General features: G+C 39.7%; 1 protein-coding gene across 2 annotated transcripts; it reads left to right on the top strand.

Annotated features, from left to right (window-relative positions):
- Positions 1–4,190: 4,190 nt before the first annotated feature.
- LOC101168750 (scavenger receptor cysteine-rich domain-containing protein DMBT1-like) lies at positions 4,191–20,547 on the top strand. 2 transcript variants are annotated; one of them, XM_023950392.2, is made up of 9 exons: positions 4,191–4,351; positions 4,427–5,873; positions 5,982–6,011; positions 6,097–6,408; positions 6,556–6,867; positions 7,015–7,326; positions 17,348–17,671; positions 18,121–18,249; positions 18,332–20,547. In XM_023950392.2, exons 2-9 carry the CDS (start codon positions 5,714–5,716, stop codon positions 18,793–18,795), a joined length of 2,043 nt encoding a protein of 680 aa, XP_023806160.1. In that variant the 5' UTR covers positions 4,191–4,351; positions 4,427–5,713; the 3' UTR covers positions 18,796–20,547. The 2 variants fall into 2 exon arrangements, with proteins under 2 accessions (XP_023806160.1, XP_078794505.1); XM_078938379.1 differs by having other exon boundaries at positions 4,467–5,873.
- Positions 20,548–24,596: the final 4,049 nt, after the last annotated feature.

The following is a 24,596-nucleotide window of genomic DNA, read 5'->3' on the forward strand; positions in this document are numbered from 1 at the left end:
TGAACACACTCTCTTGTAATAGCAATAGGTGAATGTCTGATGAAACACTGCTGCTCTGCAGAAACTATGTCCTAGAAAACAACACAGGTTTTTGACAGGGCAGATGGCGTCTTCTGGTTTCTCTGGTTTATCTTTATTTATTTATTTATTTTCCACTGGTGTTTGTCTTTGTGTATTTTATTGTGTGGGGCTAATTTAATGTATCTTATTGTATTTTATTGCATTTGATTTTGTTTTTATGTACAGCACCTTTAGCTGTCTTTGCTGTCATGAAAGGTCCTATATAAATAAAATTAATTTGAATTTGAATTTGAATTTGATGTTGGCAAAAATGCCACAATCACAATGAAAAGACCACCGGGAACGCTGTTAGGATACATCAAGATATGATCAGTGATATGTGATTATAAATACTGAACAGGATGAAGATAGATGTTGATGAACATTTAAACCAACTGACTTTGAGCAGGGAGATGGAAAAAATATCTAAACATATTTTCTTTTGACATTTTAGGTAAACCTTTTTGCAGTTTCTCATTTGCATTTTTGCTTATATAAGAAAACTAAAGTAGAAGTTCCTCCTTTTTGGTTCCTGCTGCAAATGAATAAAAAGTTAAGTTCTGCTCTTAAGCTTCAGCACTAAGGCCACTTTGAGGTTTGTGTGTAAACTGGATGCATCCTGTTACTGCTCAACATGTGTGAAATATGAGGCTCTGCAGCTTGTTACAAACGTGTTGAACTTTAAGGGCTTAGCAACACTTTCTTTTACGATAGTGAAAAAAAAGCGATTAAACGTGAGCATTGACTATATATCTTATTTACAATGCATGGTAGACAAGGATGAGGTTTAGAGATCAGGTTTATTTATTCCGAAGAGTGTTGTAGCTCTTCTCGTGACAACACGGGTCAGTTCTTGACACAGACACTTATGTGCACATCTTTATGGCATCATACTTCTTGTTGGTTACAATGCATGCCTTCGCTCTAATCACACTGTGAAAATTATATATGAAACATAACAAAGCATTTGAGAAAATGATAACGATACAAAGAAACACAAAAACAAGCATAACAAATACCTCAATCTGGTGGACAAAATTAATGATAATAATAATAATCCATTTTATTTAAAAGCACCTTTCAAGGAACCCAAGGACACTGTACAAAACAAAGGTAAAAACAATATTAATTCAAAAGCACAATAAATTGAAATTGACAGAAAATCAAAAGTGAATCAAAATGAGAAGGCATAATTAAACAGATGAGTTTTGATTTGAACGTTTGTGAAGAGTCTATGTCACGGAGGTCACTGGGGAGGGAATTCCAGTTTGGGAGCTGAGCAGCTGAAGGCTCTGCTTCCCATGGTAACGAGTCAGGCTGGAGGAACAGAGAGCTGAACAGAAGAGGACCGAAGAAAACAAGAGGGGTTTTGATATGGAGTAGGTCAGACAGAAAGATATGGATAAGATGTTATGGAGGTTCTTAAAGGTAAATAGGAAGAGTTTGAATTTGATTGTGGAGGTAATGGGAAGCCAGTGCAGCTGGTGGAGAACCAGGGTGACATGATTGAAGGAAGGAGCTCCGGATATGATGCAGGCAGCTGAGTTCTGGATCAGTTGAAGCTCACAGAGGATTTCTGAACCAGAATAAAAGCAGAGCGGATGGTTAAGGAGGGATGTAAGTGATTAATGTTACGTAAATGAAAATTTGGCAGACCGAACAATGTTATGGATATGAGACTGAAAAGATATTGAAATATCCAGGATGACAACCAGATTCTTTACAGTACTTCTGTGGATGGGGAGACAGACGAGTCAATGAAAAGACTAAAACCTGTAGCTTTGGAGATGGTGGATTTGGAACCGAGGAGAAGTAGCTTGGTTTTATAACGATTTCATTTTAGAACATTTAAGGTTAACCAGTTTTTGATTTCAGATAGACAGGAGTGGAGGGAGGAGGGTGGAAGAGAGAAGTAAGGTTTGCTAGATTCATAGTGCGAAACAATGAAAATGTATATTAAATTTATGGAAGATATTGCTAAGGGGTAGAAGATAAGTACTGAAAAGAAGAGGAACTAGGACAGAACCTTGGGGCACACCAGAAGAGACAGAGGAAGGCAGAGATTTAAATTGAATGAAATTGTTGCAGGTTTCATGTCCTGTTTGTTGTTGTAGCAGAACTGCAGATGCCTAATATCTCAGTCACGTCTCCTGGAGTGGGGTTAGTCTGGGGTCCTGGAGAAGCGGAGGTTACCATAAGTCACAGCTTTAACTTAACCTGCTTCATTCCTGCTGAAATTCCTCAGGGTCGTTTCTTCCTCGTGTTTTTCTGGCTCCAACAAGACAACCTTAGGTTCAGCAGTCAACAACTCAGCCTCCTTTACCTTTACCTTGGCAGAGTTTGAACACCAAGGTAGCTACAGCTGTGTGTACCAGGTCATCCTGCCTATAACCACGTTCACCTCTGCTGCATCAGCAGTTAACCGTAACTGCTGATGCTGTTGTTAAACGTAAGTAAAGTTTAATTCCAATTTTTTTTTAGCAGTATTACTGTCATGACGCTCAAGGCGTGAGGACCCAGACCCTGGAACCCAGAAAAAGACAGGTAAGTGATTTTGGCGAGAAAAGAATTTATTGTTTCTCCAGGTATGGTAATGTAAATAGTGGAGGTAGTCTAGGCTTGAATACAGCTGGTGTCGTGGCTGGAGGGCTTAGTCCGGTTAGTGTGGGCCGTGGGACCTTCTGGTTTCACCGAGCAGCAGAATGGCAGGAAGCGGACGTCACTTTGATGATGATGATGATGATGATGTTCAAAGAGTCCCTTAACTCTGGCTTTAATGTTTTTCAGGGGCTCCTCAAGAGTGCACCGGAGACAGTGAGGAAGATCATGAAAATCCTGATGGAGAACACATTCCATCAAGACTCACAAAGGAATCAGAAGACGAAGACAGTTATGATTATGTGAATGCAATATATGATGAGAACATTGATTATCCAGAAGCTGATTCAAGATCCAGAAGAAAGTGTTCCAATACGAAGAATAACAGGCAGGATGAGGAAACGGATGAAGAGGATGAAAGAACCAGTGATGATGATAATGACTATGAGAATGTAACTGCACATTTCCATCAGCCTGTTGATGATACTTATGTAGATCCAGTATTAGATAGGAGTATTGATTATCCAGAAGTTTACAATCCCAAAGAAAGTGTGTGAGTGCTAAGAGTAAAAGTCTAGAGGAGGAAATGGATGAAGACACCAATGATGATGATAATGACTATGAGAATGTAATTGCACACGTCCATTAACCTGTTGATGATAGTTATGTAGATCCAGTCTTAGATAAGAGTATTGATTATCCGGAGCTTGGTTAACAACCTGTCATGTGTCGTCAGTCTTAGGTTTTGTCCTGAGTTGTACACTTTTGGTCAATGTCTGCCACTTGTGTTGTTTTGTGTTGAACTTCCTGTTTTATTTTGAAACACTAACACTCCTCTCGTTTTAGGCCTTGTTACTTCCAGCCCTAGTGTGTTTCTCTACAGGCGTGACTGTCTAATCCTCCCTGATTGTTTCCACCTGTGATTCCCTTCCTCATATTGTCCTGTGCCAGTGTGTTTGGTCGTATCTTGTACCACAAAAATTGCCATTATCTGAGATTAAAGGCTCTGAAAGTCTGTGTCTGAGTTCAGCCCTTAATCTGTCCTGACACAATCCAATAGAGAGTGTGAGTGTTAAGAGTAAAAGTTAAGATGTTTGTAACGAGCTGCAGAGCCTCATATTTCACACTTGTTGAGCAGTAACAGGAAGCACCCATCTGCACACAAACCTCAAAATGGCCTTAGTGATGCAGCAAAAGAACAGAACTCAACTTTTTATTCATTTACTAACTGAAAGGGAGGAACTTCTAGCCTACTAAAGAATTATGACATTTTCTTATGTAGGCAAAAATTCAAATGAGAAACTGCCCTTAGAGCCTCCATAAGACAATATTTGCACCCCAGTAGTGTACAGCACACAGAAACATAGACAAGAACTAGTTGAACTGATGATCAAATTATTTTAAGAAAAGGCTTAAAGTTCTACATGTTGTTTGGTTCTTTAGTTTAGCTGCAGCGCTAGGTTGTATTTTTTTGTGTTGTGTTTTTGTTTAGTTAAATAGGAAAACCAAAGCGGAATGTTGTGGCGTGATGTGCTGTGCACGGACAATTCTAATGAGAACACAGGAGAGCTGGAAAAGACGTGTGAATCGAAAAGAAAAGAAGTTCAAGTGAAGTTAAGAGCTGTTAAAGTGTTTTGAATATTTGTTGTTCCTTCACGTACATCCCTCCCTCATTATATATGCGGCCAGCGAGGTATGTTTGTTTGTATTATTTATATTTCTGTGAAATGTCTATACAATTTATATGTGTATTTATTTGTTCTGTCAGTTTGACGGTGGAGTTGGCGAAGTTGGTGGAGTTGGCGAAGTTGGTGGAGTTGGCGAAGTTGGTGGAGTTGTTGAAGTTGTGGATAAAGAGCCAATAAATTCATCTGTATGAAGAACCGTGGTCCCGTGTTTCATGAGGGAGCGAAAGTCAAACTCGAGCCTGCTCATCAGCGTGACGTCACCAGACCGTCCCGCCAGTTCATCTAGACGGGAACTGCAGATAAGCTACAACAAACGCTTTTGCACCTGTGTTAGTTCGAGAAGATGTTCACAAGACGGATAAACAAGTGTTTGTTTTGAAGTGTGACAAAGACTGACATTTGACATTTGATAAGTTGATATATATAAGTTTCCTTTTAATTTTGTTATTGAAGTTTCTGGGTTTATGTTTGATTTAGATATGTAAGAAAATTCTGTTATATTGAAGTTAGAATAGGGATAACTACCATTTATAAATCAAAATGTTGCAACCTGATGAAAGGACTGAAAGCAATACAGAACATGCTGCAGAGCCAGAACCAGCAGACGTGGCTACAGAGCAACATGAAGAACCTCGTCGAAGTGAAAGAGCCCGTACATTAACAGAAAGGGGAAAAGTCTTTCAAAGAGAAAGGTTAGAGGGACTCATGCTACGTTTTGACACCATCTACGAACGATGGAAAGCCTTAACTAAGTTGGCTAAAAAATCTGTAATGAGACAGGATCCTAATGACATTCTGCAGGAACACATTAGTTCTGTAGAAAAGGAACTGTTAACACTAAACAGTGTGTATGATGAGTACAGATGTACAGATAGTCCACCTCATGACATGCGCCATAAGTTGGATAAGGCTGTGTCAGTAACCAAGATTGTAATCAAAAATGCACAGTCACAGACACGAGGGGAAAGGGAGGAGATTGTTTGGCCTGATGCTAGTTCAGTGTTCGCATCTTCAAGTTCTAGTGTTTCACTTTCGGTCTCTGACCACTCTAAAAGGACTTTGAGTCACTCTGTAGCATCCGCACTCAGTAGACAAGAAGCAGCAGCAGAGTATGCAGCCACACGGGCTGTGTTGCAGATTATGGCTGAGCAAGAGTGTCGTAGAGAAGAGTTGGAGAAACTTGAGGCTGAGAATAAGTTAATAACAGCAGATCAAGAAACTGCTGCTTACACTCGTCGCCTTGAGAGAGAAAGAGAAGAGACTGAACGTAAAATTATGAAGAAAAAAAAAGAAAAAGAAAAAATACAACCTAGCGCTGCAGCTAAATTTAGAATAGATCTTATTTTTAAGAAAAAGGAAATTATAAGATGCATTCTCAGAAAGAGGAACTTTTCTGTAAAGGCAGTAGGAAATATTTCTCTCTCTTATGTGCTTCAGTTTTTCTTGTTTCTTCAAATTGGTCACACAGCAGATTAATCTCAGCCATGCTCAACAAACTACAAAAAAAGTTCCTTCATCTGATATTCAGTAAGTATTGTTTACTACACATTACTCTGATTAACTCAAAACCTCTATTTTTAATAATCTGAATGTTAATTTTTCATTTAACACATTCTGTTTCTTCCAATACTACAGTCTTTTGTGCCTGGAACTCATTTGCCTCAGGTTAGTTCTTTTTCCTATCTCTTCCTCTTCATAAATTTCTGTTAATCTACGGATATAAAATACTTTTTTTGTGATGTGTTTTAAGGTCAGATCAGACTGGTTGGATCTGGATCAACTCGCTGCTCTGGAAGAGTTGAAGTCCAACATAATGGAGTCTGGGGAACAGTCTGTGAGGATGACTGGGATCTAAATGATGCAAATGTGGTCTGCAGACAGTTGTCCTGTGGGACAGCTGTTCATGCTCCTGGATCAGCTCATTTTGGTCAAGGATCAGGCCCAATCTGGCTGGATAATGTAGCGTGTTCAGGCATTGAAAGCTCATTAACCCAGTGCGGTCACAATGGTTATGGAAAACATAACTGTGGTCACGGTGAGGATGCTAGTGTCATCTGTTCAGGTGAGGAGACTTCATACATTATTGTGAGTTTTAGGAAAATCCTTTACTGTTTCTGACATACTGCTCAGAATTTGTTAAGCTGTCATGTTCTGCTGAGTCTCTGAACCATTTCCAAGGAAACAACACACTTTTGTGATGTGTTTAAAGATCAGATCAGGCTGGTTGGGTCTGGATCGGCTCGCTGCTCTGGAAGAGTTGAAGTCCAACATAATGGATCCTGGGGAACAGTCTGTGATAATGACTGGGATCTAAATGATGCAAATGTGGTCTGTAGACAGTTGTCCTGTGGACGAGCTCTTCAAGCTCCTGGATCAGCTCATTTTGGTCAAGGATCAGACAAAATCTGGCTGGATGATGTAGCGTGTTCAGGCAATGAAAGCTCATTAACTCAGTGTGGTCACAATGGTTATGGAAAACATAACTGTAATCACGGTGAAGATGCTGGTGTCATCTGTTCAGGTAAGGAGATTTCCTACATTATTGTGAGTTTTATGAAAATCCTTTACTGTTCCTGACATGCTGCTCAGAGTTTGTGAAGCTGTGATGTTCTGCTGAGTCTCTGAACCATTTCCAGGGAAACAATACATTTTTGTTATGTGTTTTAAGATCAGATCAGGCTGGTTGGGTCTGGATCGACTCGCTGCTCTGGAAGAGTTGAAGTCCAACACAAAGGATCTTGGGGAACAGTCTGTGGTGATGAATGGGATTTAAAGGATGCAAATGTAGTCTGTAGACAGTTGTCCTGTGGGACAGCTCTTCAAGCTCCTGGATCAGCTCATTTTGGTCAAGGATCAGACAAAATCTGGCTGGATAATGTAGCATGTTCAGGCAATGAAAGCTCATTAACTCAGTGTGGTCACAATGGTTATGGAAAACATAACTGTAATCACGGTGAAGATGCTGGTGTCATCTGTTCAGGTAAGGAGATTTCTTACATTATTGTGAGTTTTATGAAAATCCTTTACTTTTCCTGACATGTGACTCAGAGTTTGTGATGCAGTCATCTTCTGCTGAGGCTCTGAACTATTTCCAGTCTGGAATGTCATATCAACGTAATATTTACAGAGATCTATGTCTACAGTTGACATTCTCCCAACTTTAATGTGAATATCAGGGAAGACTGAAAGATACTTATCTGAAAACAGCTAATAAAGTGGTTGATTTTTCTAATGTCAGAAGACACTTCTTCAGTCAATTTTTTATTTACCTAAACTTTCCACAGAAATCCTTGAGAATCCCCAGCATCTCCATGGATCATGCTGAAGAGATCTGGTGTGGTTGGGAAGTTAGAAATACTTGTTCCATTGCAGCTGAACTTTTGGAAAAAACATTTATTCTCCAGAAAAGCTCAGGTTCCTTCAGACAGAAACAAATTTCTTCAAGCCGCGCTGCAACATTCACCATCTCTAAAGTAAAAAGTTATGGAAGCGATTATGTAGCATAAATAAAAAGCTAAGTCAAAACCAGAAATGCTTTTTAATTTTCAAAATGAAGCTGCATTTTTTGACTCAAAATTAAAATGAAAAAGCAATCCACCAAAATGCTTTTTCATTTCCTTCCTCAACACAGCTTATTCTGTCACTTAATTAAAATGATAATGAAAATGGTATTTGACATTTCAATTTCAAGACGTTCCATGGTAAATGTGTAGCATAATTCATTTAGAAATGTCTAATTTGACAATTAAAATGGATTAATAGAAATGCTTTTTAATTTTCAAAATGAAGCTGCATTTTTTGACTCAAAATTAAAAAGAAAAAGCAATACTTCAAAATGCTTTTTCATTTTATACTTGAAACCGCTTATTCTGTGTCATAATTAAAACGAAAATGCAAAGAGGGGATTGCATTTGCATTTTAACATCCACCCCGCGCAACTTGTCACAATATTCATTTAGAAAAAGCATTAGCAGAGGGGAGGCGGGGCGATGACGTCACTGCTTTCTCCGTGTGTCCGGCTGCTGACTGACGCACACACCAGGAGCAGACTGTGTTAGTGGCAGAGAAGACGGCTTTGAGTTGGTTGTGAACTTCTGATGAGTTTCCACAGCTTCTCAGGACTAAGTAGCTGCATGTCCGCCTTCTGCGGTCCTCCTCCTGACGCACTGCGGACAAGCTTTGTTCTGCGGACCGCCAGCTGCCTTCGCACAGCGGAGCGCGAAGCTCCGATGATGATCGCTGAAGGCGGAAATGCTGCTGCGATCTGAGAAACCATCATATGAATTTGTGTTTCCAGTGGTGTCCAGAACAAAATAAAGACATGTAATTCCCACATATTTACACATTTATTTGCAGCTTCGCGGTGAATTTACTGTTTGATGACAGCTGGAGCCCCATCAACAGATAGCAGATTTCTCCATGCTAAACGTTTGCTGGTTGGACCAAAACACTCACTCAGCGCGAAGCTCCAGGAGACTATCTTCATAATGTGCTTTTATTACATTTATGGTAATATTTAAGGGCCTGCCCTGCTCGATCATATGTTTTTAAATCCGTGCGGTCAGACGACGCTAAAGTTGGCTTACATTGGCTTCACAGCTTCTGATTCGCGAGGGAGCTGAAGGAACATTCTGCTGCATTTTTCACATTAAGATCACCTAAAACCGGGTCCTGTTCAAAAACCGCTGGACCTGGCCTGCTCAAACCTGGATTCCTGGATCTTAATAAATCAAACAGCAAATTCACCGCGAAGCTGCAGATCAAGGTGTAAATATCTGTGAATTACATGTCTTTATTTTGTTCTGGACACCACTGGAAACACAAATTCATATGATGGTTTCTCAGATCGCAGCAGCATTTCCGCCTTCAGCGATCGTCGGGAGCTTCGCGCTCGGCTATGCGAAGGCAGCTGGCGGTCCGAAGAACAAAGCTTGTCCGCGGTGGGTCCGGAGGAGGACCGCAGAAGGCGGACATGCAGCTACTTAGTCCTGAGAAGCTGTGGAAACTCATCAGAAGTTCACAACCATCACAAAGCCGTCTTCTCTGCCACTAACACAGTCTGCTCCTGGTGTGTGCGTCAGTCAGCAGCCGGACACACGGAGAAAGCAGTGACGTCATCGCCCCGCCTCCCCTCTGCTATTGCTTTTTCTAAATGAATATTGTGACAACTTGCGCGGGGTGGATGTTAAAATGCAAATGCAATCCCCTCTTTGCATTTTCGTTTTAATTATGACACAGAATAAGCGGTTTTAGGTATAAAATGAAAAAGCATTTTGAAATATTGCTTTTTCTTTTTAATTTTGAGTCATTTGATGCAGCTTCATTTTGAAAATGAAAAAGCATTTCTGTTAATCCATTTTAATTGTCAAATTAGACATTTCTAAATGAATTATGCTACACATTTACCATGGAAGGTCTTGAAATTGAAATGTCAAATACCATTTTCATTATCATTTTAATTAAGTGACAGAAAAAGCTGTGTTGAAGTATAAAATGATAAAGCATTTTGAAGTATTGCTTTTTCTTTTTAATTTTGAGTCACAAAATGCAGCTTCATTTTGAAAATTAAAAAGCATTTCTATTAATCCATTTTAATTGTCAAATTAGACATTTCTAAATGAATTATGCTACACATTTACCATGGAACGTCTTGAAATTGAAATGTCAAATACCATTTTCATTATCATTTTAATTAAGTGACAGAAAAAGCTGTATTGAGGAAGGAAATGAAAAAGCATTTTGGTGGATTGCTTTTTCATTTTATTTTTGAGTCAAAAAATGCAGCTTCATTTTGAAAATTAAAAAGCATTTCTGGTTTTGACTTTGCTTTTTATTTATGCTACAGAATCGCTTCCATAAAAAGTAAACTTTGATCATGACGGATTGTACCAGTGTCACTACGAGAAAGTTTCTGGTCAAACATTCACTTCACCTCTAAGTGCCCCTCAGAATTTGAGCCTTATCAGTGAGAAGAACAGAAGAGCATTATTTTACTTTTTAGAGAATTTAAATTACTGCTGTAATACCTTAGCAAGTTATAGTTCCTTCTCTGTAGTTTATGAAATGTCAAAAAGTAGATTTCTGCTTTTTGGCCTCAGCACATTTTTATTGTTTTTAACATTTGTGTGTGTTTTATGAGCAGATGGCCAATTTTAAATGTCCTTATGGATTATTAAAGATCTATTCTATTCTATTCTATTCTATTCTAATGTGTTCTATTCTATTCTATTCTATTCTGTTCTGTTCTATTCAACATACTGAGTGTAACCTCTAACTGTTCAACAAGTGTCAAACATGATTCTCTGCAGCCTATTACAAACAATTCTCTTTTTTATTGCTTAGCAACATTTTATTACCGTCTAGATTTTGTCTGTAAAACACTTAGAGCTTGAAGTTAAGGAGGAAATTTTAGGCACTTTCCAAAATCTATTTAAAACATTTTTTCATTTAAAATTGTTATGTGCTTGGTCATTGTTTTGCTGCAAAAGACAAGCTTTTTGGGCAAAATATAATGCCAAACATGCTCTTCCAAGAGTTTTCTGGTTAAACTGAAAATAACTCCAGATTACATAAAATGTGCACAAATTGTCCAGATCTTGAAGCTACAAACCATTTCCAGACCATCACCATGTTGGAATGTTGATGCATTTAAAAAAAATAAATTTTTTTAATCTTAAATGAAAAGTAGAAATCTCACTTTTTAACAAACATATTTTTGTCTAGTCAGTACATAGTACATCCTTCAAAAGGTTTATCTTACCCTTCAAAGTTAGAAACACTGAATGAGAACTGGACTGAGTGTGGGTTCACCCATAGAAAATGACTTTTTGCCCACTCCAACAAAATAAAGTGGTAACGCTTTCATTTACAGTACAGTACTTGCAGTGTACTTAAGTGGTATTTACATGGTACTTATTGTGTAACTACTGGGTACTTGCTGGGTATTTACATGATACTTTTTATGAGACTTACTGGGTACTTACATGGTACTTTTTTTTGTGTCTACTCTGTACTTACATGGTACTTACTGTGTATTTATGTGGTATATTTGGTTCATACCTATGTGGTACATATTGGGTATTGAAGATATACTTACTGGGTATTTACATGTCGTACAAATGTGTCTTTTGTGGTACGTACCACATGTAAGAACAAGGTAAGTACAAATAAAATACCTTGACCTTTAGGTCTGCACTTGTGTGTTTCATTGTATTTACCATGAATTTACCACAGAAACTATCCCTTAAGTACAATGAAACTGGACTGTAAAAGAAAGTCATTCCTATTTCCACTTTAGTACTTGGTACTTTCAGTAGTAAATCCCGGGTATGTTCACTTGAACATTACTTGGTACTTACCCCTTAAGTACAATGAAACTGGACTGTAAAAGAAAGTCAGCCCTATTTCCACTCTATTACATGGTACTTTCAGTAGTAAATGCTGGACATGTTCACGTATTACCTTCCCGTACAGTTTACAAACACACTTGGTCTTCTGACCTTATAAATGACACAATGCAAACTTGTTGGTAAAGGTTAAGTAACTGCATTGTAAAAACATATTCTGGCCTGATTACGTCTTGTAACATGAGGCAAATGTAAAGAGAAACAAGACAGCAGTGAAAACAACAATCTTTAATATGATACACTTCTGCAGCATACAAAGTGTCATCACAATGACATTCTTTTTTAGGTTCTCAACAAAACAGTAAAAAGGAGCATTCTAAAGAACAGATTTTTCTTTCATATTATTTATCTTTTCTTCCAGAGTTTTGTGTTGTTCCAGGAATAATTTGCACTCCTTTGGCAGTTTGGTAACGGTGCAGGACTTCTTCAAGGTTTGTAACTGCAAGAAAAATCACAATAGAAGCTCAAATGAACGTAAAAAGCACAATGACTTTTAAAATGCAAAATATATTTTACTTATTTAATCATTTCTGTAATGAGTTTGATAAATCTCTGTGAATTATTTATTGCTTTGACTGCAATGCTTGACTGCCAAACGAGTGCAAATCATTCCGGGAATAACACAAAACTCTGGAAGAAAAGATAAATAATATGAAAAAGAATACGTTCTTTGGAATGCTCCTTTTTACTGTTTTGTTGAGAACCTAAAACAAATGTCAATGTGATGACACTTTGTATGCTGCAAAAGTGGATCATGAAGTAAGTATATCTTCAATACCCAGTATGTACCACATAGGTATGAACCAAATAGTATCACATAAATAAACAGTAAGTATCATGTAAGTACAGAATAGACACAAAAAAGTACTATGTAAGTACCCAGTAAGTCCCATAAAAAGTACCATGTAAATACCCTGAAAGTACCCAGTAGTTACACAATAAGTACCATGTAAATACCACTTAAGTGCACTGTATGTACTGTACTGTAAAAGAAAGCGTTATCAATAAAGTCAGTCCAGTTGCCTTTTTTTCATGGTACACATGCCACCATGTTGGAGCCAGAAGTCATCAGTAAGCAGTGGTTGGTCAGAGTCTATCAAATCAATATTTCTATGGCAACATCGTTGCCAATCAGAAGTGAGCTTGTTGGAAAGAGATACCCCTGCCTCTTGAAAGCAGGTTTGGGAGAATCTGTCATACTTTTGTATGTTCAACGTGAGGAAACTTGCAGTCCCTTGTGAAAGTATTCGGCCACCTTGAACTTATAAACCTTTTGCCACATTTCAAGCTACACACATGAAGACATAAAACTGTATTTTTTTTGTGAAGACTCAACAAAAATGGGACACAATAATGAAGAGGAAAGAAATTTATTGGATTTCAAACCTTTAGAACAAATGAAAAACTGAAAATTGGGCAGGAAAATTCATTCAGCCCCCTTAAGTTAAAACTTTGTAGCGCCACCTTTTGGTGTGATTGAAGCTGTAAGTTGCTTGGGGTGTGTCTCCATCAGTTTTGCACTTCAAGAGACCATAATTTTTGTCCATTCCTTCTTGCAAAACAGCTGGAGCTCAGTGAGATTAGATGGAGAGCGTCTGTGAACAGCAGTTTTCAGATCTTTCCACGGATTCTTGATTGGATTCAGGTCTGGATTTGACTTGGCTATTCTAACACCTGGATACAGTATGTTTATTTGTGAACCATTGCATTGCAGATTTTCCTTGATGTTTTGCATCATTGTCTTGTTGTAGGACAAATCTCCATCCCAGCCTCATGTCTTTTGCAGGTTTTCTTCCAGAAATGTCCTGTATTTGGCTCCATTCATCTTTCCATCAATTCTAACCATCCTCCCTGTCCCTGCTGAAAGAAAGCAGGCCTAAACCATGATGCTGCCACCACCATGTCTGACAGTGGGGATAGTGTGTTCGGGGTGATGAGCTGTGTTGCTTTTGTGCCAAACATAATGTTTTGCACTGATGCCAAAAAAGTTTGATTTTGTTTTTATCTGACCAGAGCACCTTCTTCCACATGTTTGGTGTGTCTCTCAGGTGGCTTACGTCAAGCTTTAAACAACACTTTTTATGGATATTTTTAAGAAATGTCTGTCTTTTTGCCACTATTCCATAAAGGCCAGATTTGTGCAGTACATGACTGCCTGTTGTCCTATGGACAGACTCTCCCACCTCAGCTGTAAATCTCTGAAGTTCATCCAGAGTGATCATGGGCCTCTTGGCTGCATCTCTGATCAGTCTTCTCCTTGTTTGAGCTGAAAGTTCAGATGGACGGCATGGTCTTTGTAGGTTTCACAGAGCAGGTGCTTTTCTACAGAGACTTGAATGCATACAAGTAGATTCTGTTTTCCATCATTAATCATTTAGGTCAACATTGGATCATTTGGAGATCCTCTGAACATCTGGAGAGAGTTTGCTGCAATGAAAGTAATTGGGCCAAATAATTTTGCACGCCCAATATTATGTTAGGTTTTTTATTAGTTTAAAAAAAGTTTGAAATATCCAATAAATTTCATTCCACTTCATGATTGTGTCCCACAGTTTTACATATTTATGTGTGAAGCCTGGTTAACAACTGCCATCGGCAGCAACAAGTTCTTCAAAAGATGATGTTTCGGGCTGGGTACACAGATGATCTTTAATAACTTCGTTGAGTGACTGATAAAAAATACCTCAAAGCGCTGGATCGGTCCATCCTGCTTCCACCGCTAGGATCCGGAAGTTGATCATGTGATCGCTGACAGATCGATTACGTTGCTTGAGCCTTAGTACTTGTTTGGTGGCTTCTTCCTGCTTTCGGAGTTGAACAAAAATGAGTCTGAACTCACCCATGAAGCGTTCAAACGGCAGATACGTGATGGGGTTAGCTGCTAGGAAGGCTTGGGCCCATTGTAGCGCTTTGTTCCTGAGAGAGTTGATGATCATGGTGATTTTACTGTGGTCCGTGTGGTAGTATCCGGGGGACTGTTGGAACAAGAGCTGACATTGCAAGAGAAAAACCCCCACAAGCTTCTACGTTACCGTACAAAGGCTCCGGCTGAAGACGATAGTTTTCTGGGGTCGAGGGGGAAGCGGAAATTGTAATGTTGCCGGAAGACAAGAGTGGAGTAGTATCTGGGGAGTTAGAAATTTGTCCAGATAATTCCATACAGGTTTGTGACACACTGTCAAGACGGCGATAAAGATCATATTGCGCTGTAGACATCTGGGTTATAACATCTGCTTGCTGGTGAAGAATGATTTCTTGCTGTGAGAGGATGAGACGGATTTCTTTCGGGTCAGCTGGGTCGGGAGTTGGGCCACTTCGTTCTGTCATGGTCAGAACACGAGACAAACCCAGAAGCTGGACCCGGGAAGGATGAGGCAGGTAGGTGGAGAGGTAAGTAATGAGTTTTATTGTAGAACCAGCGGGTCTTGGTGAATAGTGAGACTGGTACTCTGGCGGAGCTGAGACTGAGGCGAGGATGAAGATAAGGGTGAAGCATTTCAGAGTTCGTGGCGGAGACTCGATTGAGTCGAGTGCTGAGAAGTCGGGTCTTGATCTTGACGTGACAGGAGCATTAGTCAGCAGCGTGGCTGAATATACGTGACTGTGGCGTGGCTGGAGCACTTGACTGTGGCGTAGCTGGAGTACTTGACTGTGGCTTGGCTGGAGTCCACTCCATACGTGTCCGTATGGAGTGGGCCCCCCCTCTTTCGGTTTTATTTGCACCTTAGACATGTAGGGTCCTTGGTAGGGGGGGTGCTTGGACATCACTGCCAGCAAGCAGCAGATGTCCTCCTAGCACCCTACCCGCCAATTTTAACCGCACCTTAGACATTTAGGGCCCCTTGGTGGGGAGGGTGAGGGGACATCACTGTGAGTAATCAGGAGATGTCCCCTCAGTGCCCTACCCGCCAATTTTAACTGCACCCCCCTTAGTACACACACCCCTCCCCCCTCAAAATATACATTCAAACACACACACATGCACACACACACCTTCACAAACACACATACACGCACACACATTTTGCAAGGAAGGTGGGACCTAGGACCATCTGTCCCCCTCCCCTCTCCCTTGGGGGGTCCTGGCTTGTACCTCGGGTTGGGGCGGGGGGATGCCCAGAACTCCTGGGTGGTGATGGGGTGCTCGTCTGGGGCTGTGGGCGCCCTTCTCGGGTGGGGCCCTGCGTTGGGCTCTCCCGGCGCGGCGGGGGGGCTGCTCTCCTGGTTGGGCTGGGGCGGCGCTCTGTTTCCCCCGCGCCTCCCTGCTCTCTGGCTCTGGGGGTCTCGCAGCGGTCCTACTGGCCCTGGCCTGGGTGGCGGATTTGGTCGCCCGGCGGGCGGTTGTTCTCTGCCTGCTGCCATGTGGCGTTGGGGGGTTCTGGCTGCCGCTGCTGCTGCGGTGGGGGTCTTGGTTTGGGGATGGCTGGGCACTCTCCTTCCTTCTTTTCACATTCCACCGTCCATTTCAGAAGAACATAAACACTCGCCTGAGCACAGGTGTTAGCTCACCTTTGCACTAATAGTTTGCATGATTGAATGAATGAAATATTTCTCACTAGTTGGTTTGAAGGCATAAGTATGGGTGTGTGAACACTATCTGTTTTGTGTACATGTTGACATGTGGACATTTTTGCAGCCAGCAGGTGTGTTGATAACATTTGAGTGTGTGTGTGGACAGGCCCCGCCCTTTTTGTACTACATTTGAACCGTACCTTAATGATAAACTACCAGTAAACTTGCTGCTCTATGCTGCTTCATGGTCTTATCCCCCCCCTCCTATTATCACCCTCTTACCCCCCTCCTCCCCCCTCTCTAACATTCCTCTCTCTTCTCCCCTTCTTCTTTTCCGTCTGGTCCAACACCAAAGATTTTCAAACATGATTGAAATTAATAAAGTTTGGCCTCAATTACAAAAGGGGTTTATTCAGACATACCTTTGGTTTGTCTGAAGATTAATAACTCCTGTTGTTAAAGTAAAATATGTCCAACACAAGAGGCCCTCAGTTCTCATCTGCCTGCCCAGCTGTTGGACAGGACAAGTTAAAAAAATAAAATTAAAAAAAGGAGGGATGTAGGTGATTAATGTTACGTAAATGGAAATGGGCACCCCGATCAATGTCATTGATATGAGACTGAAAAGATATTGAACCGTCCAGGATGACACCAGGACTCTATACCTGCGAAGATGGGGAGACAGACGATAAGTCAATGAAAAGACTAAAATCTGTAGCTTTTTGAGATGGTCGATTCGGAACCGACAAGAAGTAGCTTGGTTTTATAACTATTTTGTTTTAGAAAATTTAAGGTTAACTAGTTTTTGATTTTAGCTAGACAGGAGTGGAGGAAGGAGGGTGGAAGAGAGAAGTAAAGTTTGCTAGATGAGCTGGGTGTCATCTGCAAAACAATGAAATTGTATATTAGATTTATGGAAGATATTGCTAAGGGGTAAAGATGAGTACTGAAAAGAATAGGGACCTAGGACAGAACCTTGGGGCACACCAGAAGAGACAGAGAAAGGCAGAAATTTAAATGATTTAATTTAAATGAAATTTCTGCAGGTTTCATGTGCTAATCATGTCCTGTTTATTGTTGTAGCGGAACTGCAGATGCCTTATATCTCACTCACGTCTCCTGGAGTGGGGTTGGTCTGGGGTCCTGGAGAAGCGGAGGTTACCAGGGGTCACAGCTTTAACTTAACTTGCTTCATCCCTGATGACGTTCCTCAGGGTCATTTCCTCCTCATGTTTCATGGCTCCAACAAGACAAACAGACTCCCAGCCGCCAACAACTTAGCCTCCTTTACCTTTCCTGAGGCAGAGTTTGAACACCAAGGTAACTACAGCTGTGTGTATCAGGTCATCCTGCCTACAACCACGTTCACCTCTGCTGCATCAGCACCCATCACTGTTGTTGTTGAACGTAAGTAAACTTTACACTCTTAGCAGTGTTATGAAGAAGTGCTCACTTTAATAGTAAAACAGTGAATAAAAAAAGCAATGAGGATGTGGATCACCTGCGTCGGCTAATCAGGAGAAAGCTGGTTTGGCTATACAAGCTTTGACTTTATGACCACGTTACTTATAGCTGCCAATAAATGGTGGACCGTCTAACATGGATCTTTTATGGTCATTTGTGGGTGAACAATGGAAGGAAAACAACACACATGTACTAAGCATGTGCTTTGTGTAGTTTAGTTACACAAGAATGTATGAGATCATGTGCTATGCAGTTTCTCAAGATCTGAATGTATGTGTTATGTTTAGGCAAGTATTTTTAGTTATAAACAAAATATTTTTGTAAAATCGTCAAAAAAAAACCTGTGCTGGAAATGAACTAGACTTGTTTTGTGGATCAATTGTGTCTTCCAGAGTCCCTGTTGTTGATCTTGTTGATATCTGGTGGAATCTTTCTTCTGCTGCTGTTCATCTTGATCCTGATCTGTCTGGTTCGAAGGAGAAGAAAACTCAAGAATTCAGCGGTTCTTTACCAGACTCAAAGTCTGTCTTCTTCAAGATAAAATATATTTAAAGTACAGCAGTTTGTTCAAAGAGTCCCTTAACTCTGGTTTCAATTTTTCAGGGGCTCTTCAAGAATGCACTAGAGACAGTGAGGAAGATTATGAAAATCCTGATGGAGAACACATTCCATCAAGACTCACAAAGGAATCAGAAGATGAAAACAGTTATGATTATGTGAATGCAATATATGATGAGAAGATTGATTATCCAGAAGCTGATTCACGATCCAGAAGAAAGTGTTTGAATACGGAGAATAACAGGCAGGATGTGGAAACGGATGAAGAGGATGAAGGAACCAGTGATGATGATAATGACTATGAGAATGTAACTGCACATTTCCATCAGCCAGTCGATGATACTTATGTAGATCCAGTCTTTGACAAGAGTATTGATTATCCAGAACTTGGTTTACAATCCCAAAGAAAGTGTGTGAGTGCTGAGAGTAAAAGTCTAGTGGAGGAAATGGATGAAGACACCAATGATAATGATAATGACTATGAGAATGTAATTGCACAAGTCCATTAACCTGTTGATGATATTTATGTAGATCCAATCTTAGATGAGACTATTGATTATCCAGAACTTGATTTACAATTCCAAGATGAGGAAATGGATGAAGATACCAGTGATGAGGATAATGAATACAGACGTCTTTCGAAATTCCAAATGCAATCTGGCAGATTATCAGGATCAGGTGAGATACAGGTCACCAATGACTACCAGACGGATGTCTCATGTCTTTCAAGTGCTTTTGTCAAGTTTTTCTTTTGCTTGATGCTTTGTAGTTTTGCAGTCTTTTAAGGTTTAATGCTGTACAGAAATGTAAGATGACAAAGGTATGACCTATTCAGCCATTATGTAAGTCAAAATACCACACTTATTTTGTGGCCGTATTTGGTTTTGTTTGTTTCTTTTTGTTCTGTTTTGTACATTTTATTTCTATCAGAGTGGGACTTTGTTGTTTTTGTGCATCTTTGTATGTTTGTGTGATTATTTTCATGTGTTGTGCTGGAAAGAGTGTGGCTTCCATTCGGACCCCAGCTGATCGAGGCGGCCTTTAAAAGCACCATGTAGACCTCCAACCTGCGAGAAAGGAGATTTGCTGCAACCTGTCTCTGCTGCAGCTTGGCACTCTTCTCCATTTGTTTTGTAGTTCTCCACCTGTTTTAGTTTGTGTTGCACTTTGTAATGTTGTGGTTTTGTAACCAGAACCACTCTGTGTTGTCTTTTGTTTAGTGTAGATTTGGTTAAGTGAAGCTGCAAGGGTGAACTGCCATTTTATTTATTACTCGTTTTCTCCTGTTTTTGTTAGCCTAGGTTGGTTAGTGTTTTGTCATTGATTTCCCTTTTCTTTAATTGACAGGTAAGATTACATATTCCAGTTAGGTGGGGTTTTGGTTGTTATTTTGGCCTTGGTTTACCCTGAAGCCTTTTTGCTTCACTTTTAAGTTATTGTTGTTTGTTATTTCTTAATTGTAAAAACATATGGTATATTTTGGCTGGAGAAACCTTAAGTGTTTTTGTTATAGTCAGGGCAAATCTTTAATTTCATGTTATGCTAGACATCCCCTATACATCAAAGGGGCCGTAACAGGAACCGTATGACTGAAGTTGAAAAAGTAAACTTTTCACATGTTTAACACACATACAAAATTTGTTCTCAGAAGTAATCACTCTGCGATTGACCTTCGGCACAGCCCCGTAACAGAGTATCACGATCTTTGGATAGACAACTTACAGTTTTTTCAGTCGCTTTAGTACAATTCTCAGATCAGAATGAAATTCCCAAAACTATTTGTTCAATCTTCACATCATGATGTCACTTGTGCACATCATATAAGCAGCTTCTCACTTTGAACAAGTTGCAATTGCTTTGGTACATCCATGCAAATGATTATGTACATTTATCTGCTCTTTGCTACATTATCAATTGTTTGTCATGTTGATCAAAATGTATTATATAGTTCACTGTGCAATAGTCTTACTCCTCAAAACACCTAATCAGTAGTTCATCGTATAAGTCATTAACTGCAAAAACGTTGACCAAGTTGTCATAATGTGACAAACATATTTCGTTGCATTGCAAGAGAGGATATTCGCTGATGTGGATGAGAATTTGTGGCCTAACATACAGGAATGACAAGAGGTGTAGTAAGACCACACCAATTCCTACTGCACTGCCTGTACTGTTGTACAGAATATTGTCCTATCTTTTTTTCCTCATTGTGTTACTGTTTGCAGTGGGTTTTTCTATGTTGGTATGACATGGTCTGTCAACAAATTACAATATGAACAATAAAAGTGTAAATTTGAATCTTGTCCAGTCTCTTGCAATCAAACAAAAAAGGTGTAACTTACATTTTACAATAATTGTCAGCAAACCTTTAGCCATAGTTTACATCAGAACCTCCCTCTAAAGTACACAGTTATACTGACAACATGACTAAGTAATTTGACTGTCTTCTTCGTAGACAATGACACAAGGACTTGACATTCTGATGGCACTGACATGTTCAATGACATAAAGAGTTTTGAGAGATGAACTAAAGATTTTGAGCAAGTTACAGGCTTTTGCAAGAAATCCATAGTGTTTTGCTGTTTGTACAAATTGTTCTGAGAAATGCACACACGTATTTGCAATCTTCGATTCTGATCTGAGAATTGTACTAAAGTGACTGAGAAAACTGTAAAAAGGATGAAAACAGTTGCTAAGTTGAGTTTCTGACAAATTTTAAAGTCAAACAATATTGCAACAACACCATGGGTAAGGGTTGTGATAACCCTGGAAAGTCACTTCTAAGTATAGATGGCACCTTCAAGATTTTGGGAAGATGCGATCGAAACAGATCCTGTACCTTTTTCTTGACACTGCAACTCTGTCCCGTCACCACAACTTTGCCGCAACATTGGTTAATTCCTCTCTGGATTTAAACAAACTCCACCATCAAACGGTTTCTTCTTTTACAGTTTAGATGCTCAAGCTTACAGTTAATCACTAAACCAATCTAACATGCTTAAAAACCTCTGGTTCTTTTGCCTAACAAAAATCACTGCGAAAGATTGAGTTCAACAATACAGTTTGCCACTCGTAGGTTCAATTGTCCTGCAGTGTTAAAGGTGCATAAGATAACACATCAAAGACTTAAGTCTGGTTGGCAGTGCTGTTTTTTATTACAATCAATTAATAAATCTAGCTTGCTGAGTGGATGGATGGATGGATGGATGGATAAATGGATGGATGGATATGCCTTTATTGTTGTCTACATCAGTGTTTTTCAACCAGTGTGCCGCGGCACACTAGTGTGCCGTGGGAGATGGTCAAGTGTGCCTTGGGAAATTCCCCTCATTAACTGATTTAAAAACATTTCCCATGTCCAGGATTTCAGCTCTCTGTTCATCCAAACAGGCCCTGATAAAACACTGAGGAGTTAGGAATATAAAAGATCGTAAAATACTTTTTCTTTGCGTTTATTTTATTTTAGTAACCCTTGTGCTATCCTAGGCACTTTAACATTGGGAGTTGGGTCATCTAGACCCACTAGACAGTGCTCTGAACCTTTTTTCTTCAATGATTTGTGATCTTCACTGGTGTCCATGGATTACATGAAACCTTTCCACCTTTATCCACCTTTGTCATGGTAGGGAGAACACGTCAATGTAAGGGAGGGGTAATCTAAGATAGCACAAGGTTAAACACATTTTGATAAGAATGACTGTACCGGGATTCAGCTGCAGCTTTGGCTGTATTTTGGAAAAGTCCCACCCCTTTAACTGTCTCCACCAATCATTCTTGGGGGGCTTAATCACATGTCATCAGTCTGACCAATCAGAAGTGGTTAAAGTCTTCACTTCCTTGTCCCAATTTAGCTCGTAAAGTCGCTCAGTTCTAACAAAAATACCAGCTAAAGCTCGTCTTTAGCGGTGTAGCTTTCCACAGAATCCGGCATCAGACCGTGGAACAAGTGAACAAAACAATGAAGCTCAGAGACGCGCTCTCCGCCCGTTTTATGCACTACATCTCCCATGATGCATTGGGTTGTGAGAGTGACAGCGCACAAAGAGATCTGTTGTTAAACGTCTTGAAACCAACGTACACACATCAAACTGTTTTTAAATCTTCTAACTTAACTTTTATTGCATCTTTTAGAAAAAAACAGCTGCAGTTTCCAGCTTTTTCTGCAACAATTATCTCAAAAATGCATGTGAGATTGTGGAGGGGCTGTAGATGAATACAGACTATGAGTTTCTCCTTGTTTTTTTTTTAAATTTTTGGATGCTGGTGTGCCGCGGGATTTTTTTTAAGGTTAAAGTGTGCCGTGGCTCAGAAAAGGTTGAAAAACACTGGTCTACATGAACAATCAAGTTGGAGCTGTCACTACCTCAGTGCAAAAAAAAGAAAATATAACAAGTTAAAAAAATACAATATAGGCATGTATGTGATATAAAATAAGATGTGCAAATATATACCAGTCTGTAGAAATGTGTGAAGCGATCTATGCAATATATAAACATGTCTGTGTCCAAAAATGTATGTACAAATAAAGGCCTGTTTGAAATAGGCATGTACCATTTGACAGCAGGGAGGTAGGAAGTTTTGACATTACAAGATCTTTTTGGCTCTGCTGAGGCAGCATGAGAAAAATATGTCAGTCGGGGTGGTGTCCAATGATCTGAGCTGTCTCATCAAACTCTCTGCAGCCTTTCCCGTCTGTGGTTGTGCAGCTGCCAAACCAAACCAAACTGTCATGCTGTATGTCTGCTGGCTCTCGATGGATGAGCGGTAGAAGGTCAGCAGCCGATTGGTTTTAAAATTGTTCTTCCTGAAGACCCTCAGGAAATGTGGATGCTGCTGAGCCTTTTTGGGGATTGCTATGGTGTTTGCTGTCCAAGAGATGTGGGCAGAGATGAGGACGCAGAGAAACCTGATGGTGTTGACCCTCTCCACACGTTCGTTATTGATATGGAGGGAGGCTGTGTCATTGCAATGTTTCCTGAAGTCATTGATGATCTCCCTGGTCTTTTTTGTGTTTAGAATGAGCTTTTCATCTAAAGACCAGGTTGTCAGCTTCAGGACCTCCTCCCTGTAGGCTGACTCATCACCTTTGGAAATGAGTCCAACCACTGGAGTATCATTGTCCAACTTGAGAATGTGGTTATTGTTGTGGCCTGGACTACAGTTGCGAGTGTAGAGGTTGTACAGCAGAGACCTTAGCACACAGCCCTGTGGCGAGCTGATGCTAAGTGTGTGAGCAGAGGAGAAGTGGGGGCCAAGTATCAGTTATATTTGCATTTCATTCATTTCATTACTTATGGACTACAACAAAAGTTAAGTTGGAACAAATCAAATCAAACTTCAAATCAAATCAAAATTCAAATTAAATCAAACTTTATTTACAACTTATGCTACTCAAAGGGCTTTACACTAAAAACATAATCAAATTTAACAACAAATCAACTATTTTCTTTAAAACCAACATAATGACACCCCCCTCCCCCCACACACCACACATACACACAAAACATGATAAGAAGATTGATACAATGATGCAATGTAGAAATCTGGCTTTGTGCTGAAGTAGGGAAATGATATTTTGTGGATATGTCCACATCAGTGACCCCCCACTCAAGTTCATAGAATGCACTGCCATGGGACTCCCCAGATCTAAATTAAAATAAAGACTTTGGAGACCTCATTGCAGTTACCCCGTTCACTGAGAATGGTCAGTCACTGATGTGGAGGATCCCTCTGAGGAAAAAAAGTAAAAAAAGTAAAAGCAATAAAATAAAAATTAAAATAGATAAATACTCAAATAAGTACATAAATAAACCTTAATAAACCGATATAAAATGGTAAATGTAAATAAAAAAAATAAAAAAAACAACAAATAAATGTTTTAATAAAATAAATAAAATAAAAACAAAAATGTATAAATATATATACGTATCATAATTGGCCTCTGTCGGTCAGTGTTGACATGAATGATGTATCTTGGCTCTCGTCTTGGTGTTGGATTGTCTGGGACAGTGTCGTTGGTGGCTGTAAAGGCCAATCCGGGACAGGCATTCTTTGTCGCAGAAGTCGCAGCTGTTAGTGGTTCCCTGGCTATATTTTATCATTTCTCTTTACAAACAGAAGACCTAAACCCTTTCTACTCTTCCTCTTTTATCAATGCGGCAACTTCTTTTCCTTTCTATACATCTAATAAAATAAAAAATAATGCATTTTATCTAAAGAGCCTTTCTTGCCACTCAAGAAATTACAGTGGCAAATTACAGAAAATACAATAAGTAAAATAAAATAAGTCCAATAAATAAAATCAACACTA

Source organism: Oryzias latipes, chromosome 20 (genome assembly GCF_053564925.1).
Source record: "Oryzias latipes strain Hd-rR chromosome 20, Olatipes_Hd-rR_3.1".
Lineage (NCBI taxonomy): Eukaryota > Metazoa > Chordata > Actinopteri > Beloniformes > Adrianichthyidae > Oryzias > Oryzias latipes.

Excerpts from the sequence above, each read along its gene's own strand:
- LOC101168750 (XM_023950392.2), top strand. The coding sequence starts at position 5,714 with ATGCATTCTCAGAAAGAGGAACTTTTCTGTAAAGGCAGTAGGAAATAT. Across the intron at positions 7,327-17,347 it reads TGCTGGTGTCATCTGTTCAG|CGGAACTGCAGATGCCTTAT; the intron begins GTAAGGAGATTT and ends TTATTGTTGTAG. Across the intron at positions 18,250-18,331 it reads GGTTCTTTACCAGACTCAAA|GGGCTCTTCAAGAATGCACT; the intron begins GTCTGTCTTCTT and ends TCAATTTTTCAG.